The sequence below is a fragment of the Meleagris gallopavo genome, chromosome 6, assembly GCF_000146605.3.
Source record: "Meleagris gallopavo isolate NT-WF06-2002-E0010 breed Aviagen turkey brand Nicholas breeding stock chromosome 6, Turkey_5.1, whole genome shotgun sequence".
NCBI lineage: Eukaryota > Metazoa > Chordata > Aves > Galliformes > Phasianidae > Meleagris > Meleagris gallopavo.
Genome location: NC_015016.2, coordinates 29,789,473 through 29,799,176, shown reverse-complemented (window position 1 = coordinate 29,799,176; position 9,704 = coordinate 29,789,473). Strand labels below are relative to the sequence as shown.

The window sequence follows — 9,704 nt, the reverse complement described above, 5'->3', positions numbered from 1 at the left end:
TGTCTGCTAGCATAGAGATTATATGGAAAGTAGAGGGAATGCAGAAAAGCAGAGACAAGAGGCTGAGAGAGGGAGTTGGCTGGCATGGCAGTAATTTCATCACATCCCGGTAAGATAGCCTGAAAACCTGGTAACTAGATAGCTGCAGGTGAACATGCAGAAATAGGAGCCAAATTTCGGTCCTGAAATGGTCAGTTGTGCAAATAGGAGAGGTTGTTCCTTCCTCGAGGCTGCGAAAGTGAATGTCACTTATATTCACAAACCTTAGCCAAACCCCAGCATGGGCAATTTGCCTGTGCTGCAGTCACGCAGAAGTCCAAGGCTACAAGGGTGCTCAGTAGAGATAAAATAAACATTTAAGAAGAAAAGGAAGAAGCCTTAAGTGTGTGCTTGTGAAGGAGATATGCTGCACAAATAAATTGCATGTCAAGCTACTGAATTAGCCATTCCCTAAGAAAGGTGCAATATTTACATTCGATTAAGGTTGAAACAAAATCATTGTCGCAGGATTCCCAGCTGAAAAAAAGAAATAGATTTCCTAGAAAATTGACTGCAGTTTTGAGACTTTCTGTGTAATGCCACCTGCAGTTTATTGCTCCAAAATACTGATACTCTGTATCCAGCAGAGTTGCTTTTTTTGTTTGTTTTACTGCATATCAGTAACAATAACCATCCTTTCCTTTCCTGGTATTTTAGGTTCAGAGAGAGCTGGCTGCTGTCATTGCCTTGAAAGCCAGGAAGTCAGGTGAGTCAGACTGGGGAGAGGTTTGTATAACACTGCTCCCTTTTGTTGTTAAAGTATTTATGTTTTTGTTGCTGTCCTATTAAATTGGGAGGCAAAGATGGAGCTCATTCCCCTCTCACTGGAGAATCTGCATTCAGGGCACTGTACAGTTCGTGTGAAGCTTAGCTCTTCTTACCATCACATCTAATGGCCTTGCTGGTAAAATACAAGTGCTACGCTTGAATTGAACACAGATCTCTTGCTGGCTAATGTTGTTATTACCTCTGGCTTTGCACTTCATAACAGACAAATAAGCTGATAGTTTCCCCGTGTTTGTTGTACGGCCTGGCATCTCATGCCATCTTTGCTGTGTTTTACTTGGCTGATCAGGTGCACTTCCTTATCTTAAGCAAAAGACCAACTTTGTGCATGAGGGATTTCTTTCCTGAGGTCTTGTCTGATGCACCCAAATGACTACAGCAGCAATTCTGTTATGAAGCCAGAAAGGGGAAAGGTAACTGAAAATCTGAGAATATGAGCATTACAGCATGTGTAAGGGTACTGAAATCTGGTCATTCACCTCTGTCAGTGTTTATCAGCACAGCCACTTTCCTGGCTTTGCAAAGGAACTAACCATACCTATGTGAGCAGACACATGCTCCTGTACAGGGTTAACTCTCAGGTGTCTTCGCCTGTTAATGTGCAGTCAGGGCAAACTGCCTTTGGCAAAGGGAGAGATGAATGTATTGCCAGAGCAAAACAGAAATGGAGTTGACTTAAATTACTGGCATGTTCCCAAAGCCTTAGAGGTCTTTGGGAGTAATTTCACTGAGCATCTCTTGTGACTTCAGTGATTTTTGCTAGAAATTGAGGTAATAGATCTTATACTTCGAGCTATTTTTTGACTTGCTAATGATATGGTGTCATAGGATCTGTATCCGTCTGTCTATCTGCTGCTTGCAAGTACAGCAAAAACTTATTATATGCAACACACCACTGTGCACAAAATGACACTGTAAACTCAAGGCACCAGAAGATGTGGCTGGTATATCTGCAAATACTTCCATATTAAAAGAATATTTCAGACACTGTCATGCATCTTTGGCCAGATATAGAAATACCATGGTCACCTGTAAATCCACAGAAAACAATTACATGTAAATGTGAATTCAGAGCTGCATAATTCTCTGAGTATCATCACTTGGCTTTTGAAGCTGCTGTGGTAGTTAGCAATGTCAGCAGCCCTCTGCTGCTGTCCTCACTTGGTGCCAGCCCAGTCTCCCTGAATTATGATGGCTGAACATGGAAATGCTTCTGCTCTGGTTCAATGCAGAAAAAAAACAACAGGGTATTCTAAGGAGAGATTGAAGGATTCCTTTTGTTTTGCTGTAAAATGGGTCAAGTGTATGGTTCCTCAAAGCTTTTTCTTAGCAGTTATACAGCTCCAAGAAATCTCTGTCCCTATGTCTCATCTTCAGTTCTTTTGGCAAATGTTATTACAGCAACTGTTTGTGAATAGAAGCTCCTTTCCCTAAAAGAGTTTGTTTTAACCTGAATTAGCATCTCTTTTCTGTTTGGCGGATGGCTCCATAAACTGTTGTGTCCCTGTGATGTGGGACTGGGGCAACTGGATTGGGAATGAGCTGCAGGGTATAAAAATGGGAAAGGAGGGCAGTTCTTGGAGTCACCCTTGTGCTGGTGGAATGGCAGCCCATGTTGAGCAGACAGAAATGGTTTAGTTAAAAAATTCAGCCTTAAATAAACAAAGCTCCCTGCAGAGCTCTGAAGTGCTGATCGGCCCTTTGTAATATGTTAATGGAAACATAAGCAAAATCAGTTTCAATCTGAATGAAAGACAACTCTTTACACAGTTTTAGCCCAAACCAGGCACACTTGTTTTTGAAATGTGCATTTCTTTGTGCCTCATCATGGACAACTGTTAAAAAGATAAATAGCTACATGAACAGGCTTAACTGTAAGGTCTAATTTATGCTAACACCTGTACTTCAGTAGGAACAGAGTAAATTAGAGTGGTTGATTATGATACTTATTTATTTTATTGCTGATGGTTAAGTTCACAGCATAGCAGTTATTGCGAACAGTCAGGCTGTGGTGTGCTGTGCTGCTGAAGTAAAGCGTATTTCACAGAAAGTGCTTCTGGAACTAAAAGCCACAGGATCTTTCTAAGATATTGTTCTTCTAACCTTGTCCAAGAGTCTATATAATTCCAGGAAATGGACAAAGAGTTTATTTTGGCTTTAAAACTGTGGCACATGGCTATTGGGCTGGTGGCCCTGGTTTGGTTCCTAGGCTGAGCATGGGCTGCAGCCCTTGTCCTGCCTGCTGGGTGGGTCTGCGTGCTGGGTGGGGTCTGTCTTCACTGAGACCTTTCCTTTGGTCTGCGTGCAAACCCTAGAGCTGTTATACAGACGTTTATGTGCTGCTTTTGATGGCTTGGTGGTTTTTAAATAAGTGTTTTGAAATATTTCCTCCAGACAGCCAGCTAACACTATCACAAAGAGCAAAACTTGAAATTTTTTTTTTTTAAATTAAAATAAAGACTGTGCAGTTTGTTCCTGAATTACCTTATTTCTGGATATACCTCTGCCTTTAGAGAGATGCTTTCCAGTGATTTAATTGTACTAGAAAAACTGGCTGTTAAAACCTATAATACTGCTTGTCTAGAGCTATTGTGACAATCACTATGTTATGTTGCATAAAAGTGCTACGCAAGCACGTGAGAACTGCAGCCTCTGTGAGAGCCGAATAGACTCCAGTCTCTGAGGTCTGCTGTGCTTGGATAGGGGAAGCATTGCCTTTGGTTATCAGGGCGAAATAAGCAGTGGAATAAAACGTAGGTTGCTATGTAGCAGTCAAAGAAATTCAGTGTATGAGAAGCAGTAATTACGGCTATTTCAGTTCTTGGGCTGGAACAGCAGCAGCAGCTGTTTCAGATCAGAGATCTAGACACTGTCTGTATCTGCTGACAAAATGCTCTGTGAATGAAGACAGAGACGTGAGCCTGATGTGGAGTAGGGCAGAGTATCAGATTCTTACTGGGTAGACAGCATCAGCAGAAAGTGAAGTCTGCACGGTGTGGGCAAGAATGTTTTTCCTCCAGAGGCATTCTTTGGTCTTTTTTGTGGAGTGGAAGAGTATAAGAACAAGCATAAAACTGTCAGATGGCTGAAGGAAAAATGCGGAATCCGAGAAATAAAAAACCTGTATGCTGTGGAGATCTCCCTGTTCATATTTAAAATGTATGCTGCATCTATAACACTCAGCAACATACAGCAAGGGGGAAGCAGGTAGGTAGGTGCTTGAGAGCCCTCATGCAGGGGGAACTTAACATTGGTGGCTTCTTTGCAAATGAAACTAAGCAATGCAAAAGGAGTAAAATTAATACCTGTAATCCTGAAGTTTTGATGGTCTTCAGTTGCACTGTTGACTACAAAGCATATTTCACAAGAATAAAGCTCTCATAATAAAGTTGACCTACGAAGAAAAAACGAGCCTGTGCACTTCTCTATGGCATATAAAAATGCATTAAAATTGTTCTTGCTTAATATCAGAAATAAACAGATTAAATGCTGTCATTCTTGATTTGGTAACAGGTCTTGGGAAGCATGTAACTGGAGCAGAAGATAACTTTTTTTTTTAATTGTAGGCACTTGGCAATTAGAATTGTGGTGTTTATTTATACCTTGCTGGTTTGTGATCGCTACAAGTGTGCTGGAGCAGAACAGAGAGGCAGCCTCTGTTCTGAAGCTTTACAAGGGCTGGCATTTATCTCAATTGCTTGTCATGGCTCATGACATGTTCCTTATGTGTTAGAGAAGGCAGCTAAAGCAGGGAGAAAATGCAGCAAATAGTCTAAGGCTGGAGGTTTAGCCAGTGGCAGAGATACACGGGTATATCACATCTGATCAAAGTCTGTCAGGTGGATGCTCTGTGCTCATGCTAATCCTGTCCACAAGCAAGAAATCGGGCATTTCTGAGCACTAGCTGCACACCATGGCATGGGAACAAACAGGGCAGGGGGTTTTCTTCTCTCTTTCCTGAGAAGAACAGGGCAGGCGATTTGGTGTGAGCTCACACCAGTGGGGCTTGAGCCTTACAGGCTGTGAGCAGCTCTCCCTCCCAGCAGCAGCTGTGCCACCTCCTGAGTGCCACTGGAGCTGCAGCATGGCTGTGCTTGAGCACACCTGAAGCAACATTACCAGGTTAGAAACACAGCAGCAATTAGGTCTGGTTTGAGTTAAAAGTGCATCCAGTTTTGATCCCACTGTAGTGATGAGTAGAGGATGCTTAGGGCAGGGAAACAGAACAAGTAGAGACAGTCCTGATATGCTCGCTCAGCCTCCACCCATCTGTGGAAGAGGGATTTTGCTGTACTCATTCTGCTGCAATGGGTAGCCCCTGGTGAACTCTCTTACCATTGATTTGTCAGATTGCTTTTTGAACCCATTGTTACTTCAGACCATCTTGTGGCACTGAGTCTTACAGTTAGAGGAGTGTGAAAGCATTTTTTGTTTGTCTGTTTTAAACACAATCCCCATGATGATAGGTGTTGTGATACTGCTCTTCAGTTATGCAAGTGGTGAACAACCCATCCCCAGTCCATCTTTGTACTGTTTTGTGCCCTTCTGTCATATCCCCAGTGAGCTGTCTCATTTTCAGGCTAAAACGCTACTTATTCCTCATTCTAAATCTCTTCCATTAAAGCTGATCATCTTTGCTTCATCTTCTATTATGTTACTTTGGGATGAAGCAACCGGAACAGCACGAGGTATTTAAAACACAGAAACACACCAGCTTATGCAGGAGTATTATGGTATTTTCTATTTGTGTTCTGTTCGGTAACATACCAATTAATTACTAATCCTCTTCCTTTTCTGTTTGTGTGTTTTTCTTTTTGATCCCTATCGAGCGTTAAGTTTAGAAAATGAAACTGCACAGAGCTGTAGCAGAGACTTGCTTGTTGCCTGCGTACAGGTACATATAATTTTTCCTATGGGAATAAGTTTGCATTTACCAGTATTGCATTTTATATGCAACTTTTCCTCCCAAGTACTCAGTATGTTTAGATCCTTCCTCTCAGGGCTGAGTGGTGCTGGAACCAGTGCAAAGCGAGGATGGCAGCTCTAATGGATGGGTGGGGAGTGGTGTGGGAAGGAGCCCAGGGGACCCGTCTGGCAGCGTTCTGCTGCTTTATCAGCTTTGTTAGCTCAGGAAGTTGTGTCTTTCCCATTCAGCCCATTTCCTCAAGTAGCGCAGATCCGTGTGAGACTTTCTGGTGACATTTCTTTATAATAACTAGAAATACTATTTGAATTGTTCTAATAATAACTTAGAATAATTAATCAATCCATGCTATGTGAATGTCCTATGTTATGTTATTACTCACCTGCAGTAGAGTTGTTACATCGACTCTGAAATCCTTAAGAATTTGAGTCAGATGATTTATACACATGGTTGAAAAATGAGGTTGCAAATACATGATGAAGGTCACTGAAGAATGGAGAAGCTCAGTGTTTGAGTCTGGAACACATTAAGTACCCTTTGAATGCACAGGTCTCAAACAAGGGAATATACAATATCTCTGGTGTGAAATGGACATGTATTATTATCATTAGTTCTCTGCCATTGAAAATCCTTAGGAACTGGAAGAACTCGTTTTCATTTACAGAATGAAATGGCAGTTGTGCCGCAGAGGTGTGCGTTTTTCCCTGTGGAAAAAATGAGAGTTTGAAAGGTGGGAAAAGGCTAGCATACAACACTGATATCAGCAAGCGTGCTGCTCTTTTACGTCCTTTTGTGTTTCTTTGCAGTGGGTTCATTTATGTAAGACCATATTTCATTACAGCATTTCCTCCAAGCTCTCTTATCATGAAAGCAAGGGTCAAACTTAGTGAAATGTGTGAAAAAAGATGCAGATCTTCTGCGAGTGTTTATAAGACATCCTGGAGTAGTGTCCGCTACTAGGTGCAGGAGAGTCATGCTTGGTCTCAGTGACTTTATATTTTCCCATTGAAATGGGGTTAAAAAGCATAAAAGTTATACCTGAAAACAGCAATATTTAAAAAATTACATTGTATTTTAACGATATGGTGCCTTAAACTAACGGAGGTCATTTGTTTGGCTTCTTTAAATGATCCTTTCCAAAAGTTTCGTGCTTTATTGAAAGCAATGCCCACCCGCATAGCCCAGTGCATCCTATGGGTTTCTCTCACTGCCCTTGAGCTCAAGCATACCAAGAAGGTGGGCTCAGGCTGCCTCTGGCACTAAGAAGTGCTACTCTTAGTGCTGTGCAGCCTGGACTGTAGTACTGTTGAGGGATACTCTACTGTGCTCTGCTGTGCTGTGGCTGATGTGGTGACCACCTGGATTGTGCCACCCCATGATTTGGCAAGGAGATGGCCAGTTCTTCTGTAGTTGTTTCAGAATTCGGGTGTTGTTATTTCTGCATGATTTATAAAGCGCTTGCATGTAAAAATGAGCAATAAAAAATAGCTGCATAGATGACAGATGTTTTGCAAATACACAGAAAGGGATTGCACGGTTAGGTCAAAAAGACAAGAACTGTGCGAAAATGCAGTCCCTGGGTGAATGCTTTGTTTCCAGTCCATTGGGAGAGGCATTTGTAGAGCTTACAGAATGTATTTGTTCAGAGCCCTCTTTGTTTCCTGTTCCTTTCCTATGCACGTAGGATATTTCCATGAAGCAGAGAGCGGTGTTTCACTTTGCACCAGCCTATTCTGCCACTGTCCCTTGTGCGTGCCTGCACCTCCCATCTGAAGAACTTGCCCCCTGCTTCTCTCCATGCATGCTCATCATGTGTTGGGATCTCCTCCGCTTTTTCTAGCACTTTGTTTCAAGCAGTACTGTTAGAGATCCATTCATTAGTACTTGATTGTCATTATTTTTATTTAAATATGCTGATGAGAATAAATGTTTAAATGCACTGGGTAAAATGTAAAGTTTTGTGCATTCAGCCATTGAATGGTTTCCCTTGAACTCCTGTTTCTATGAAGAATGTCAGTTTTGTCTATTTCTATAGTAATCCTATATTGTTTGCTACTCATTCTGCACTTCTTTTCTCCTTGATTAAAAAAAAAAAAGAATATGAGCTCGTATGTTCACAGAGCATGTGTAAAATGTGACTTCTCCTTTGTATGTATCATGGTGTGTCTGGCAATGAAAACCAAACCTCCCCTGGCCAGGCTATCTGGTAGGAAGCTCCCCCCTTGTTTTGCTAGAGATTACAAATCCCATCCTTCGAATGCACTGCCATTTTGGATGAAATATGGGCCTTCAAAACCAAGTGAAAGCATCAGTTGAAATAAACAGAACTTTCTAGCAGAAGTATTGTACTAGAATGTTGAGAGAACAGCTGCCAAGGCTTCTGGCTATGAGCCGAAAATTGGGAAATATTGGTTGCTTTACTCATTCTTTAATTTACAATGGCTATATAACGTAGGCGGGCCTGAGTCTCATTCAGAATGAGGTTTGCTCTTCCTGTGGTTGTTCAGATGCAGTGAAAAGGAACAGTGCTTTAATGATGTGTGGATCAGACAGACCAAATCTACATCTGTCAGCCTCCTTTCTTACCAGCCTGGCTTTGCTCTGTTTAGATTTCGGATTCCTACCCTTTCTGTTATCTGTTCCTTTTGATAAATTCTGCAATGAGAGGAAATGTTTTTTGCATAATTTTAAGGAGACCTGTTTCCTATTTGAGTTCTGAAAAATGGCTTGTAGCACTCAGACCCTTGGGAACTTATTTCTTCTGGATGGAAGCTAGACAAGCATAATGAGGACCCTCTGTGCAAATTCAATATTAGTTCTACACCTAAGGTCAAGGAGAAGTTAATGACCATTTTTTACATACTGAAATCAGTTATGGAACTGACATTACTGCTTGTGTTTTGTCCATTTAAAATGAAATGCTGAAATAATTTATATTAAGTTGATTTAAACTACAAAGCATAAGTAAGAACAAAAACCATGAATTCCACATTAACGTTTGAGTGAAACTGGCATCATTGTCATTTTGGCAGTAGTTTGTTCCCAAATTTACAAGCACCTTTATTCCATGCTATGCTTGCTGTGCTTTTTTAGATACGGAGGTGCTGAACAACATTATAAACTGGCATCTCTTTAATAATTTTTGCATTCTCTTTGTTTCTTTAATTAGCTGATTTACTCAGCTGATTGCACAGCTGTCTGGGCAACACCCCCCAAGGGCCTGCCAACTGTTTCAGAGATATGTGGTGTACTCAGAGAAGGGAAATCTGCACAATAATTTGCATATATATATGCAGACATAGTGGGAAGGAATGAGAAAGCTCAAAGGCAAATTTTGTATTGCTAATAAAAGGAATCATGTTAAGGATGAGCTTAAAAAGCTTTCTCTTTTCAGTAATTTCTAGCAAAGGATCACAGTTTCATGGTAAATAAAGAACCATTTCTCAGTTGGAGGATTTTATTTCTGGGATTATCACTGTGCTGTACATGCAGCTTTTGGTGATTTCGGAGTTGTTCACTGCTTGTTGTTTTTCTTCTTTCTATCTGGAAATAAGACTTGGAAAATACAGCAGTATGTATGTGTGAGGACCTGGTCTGCCTTAACACGGTCCCTCAAATCTGGAGTTTGTGTAGCATTTACTTGCAGCTCAGCTCCTTTCCATCACTCAGCACTAGTGCCTTATGGAAAGTAGAGGATGTGGCTTTTATTTTCCCCAACGGAATCAATACAAGCCATTCTTTTTTTTTTTTTTTTCCCACCCTGATAAATTAATAAGCATCAGCAAACGTTTTAACATTGTCAGACTGCTCAGAGCTGCCATAGTAACAAACCTCTCCAGAGCCCTCTCTACCCCCTCCGTGAAGAACAACAAGCTCTGTTGTTCAAATAAGAAAGTTTTAAAAAACCATGAAGTGGGCTTAGAATTATGTGCTCTTTGAAAAAAAAAAACAAAAA

At 41.1% G+C, this 9,704-nt stretch overlaps 1 protein-coding gene across 1 annotated transcript in view; it reads left to right on the top strand.

Annotated features, from left to right (window-relative positions):
- Positions 1-9,704, top strand: part of RAPGEF5 (Rap guanine nucleotide exchange factor 5) — a 145,398-nt gene that overhangs the window by 39,738 nt on the left and 95,956 nt on the right. The window contains exon 7 of the mRNA XM_031554045.1: positions 697-745. Coding sequence (XP_031409905.1) covers positions 697-745 — 49 coding nt within the window. The remainder of the gene's footprint in view (positions 1-696; positions 746-9,704) is intronic.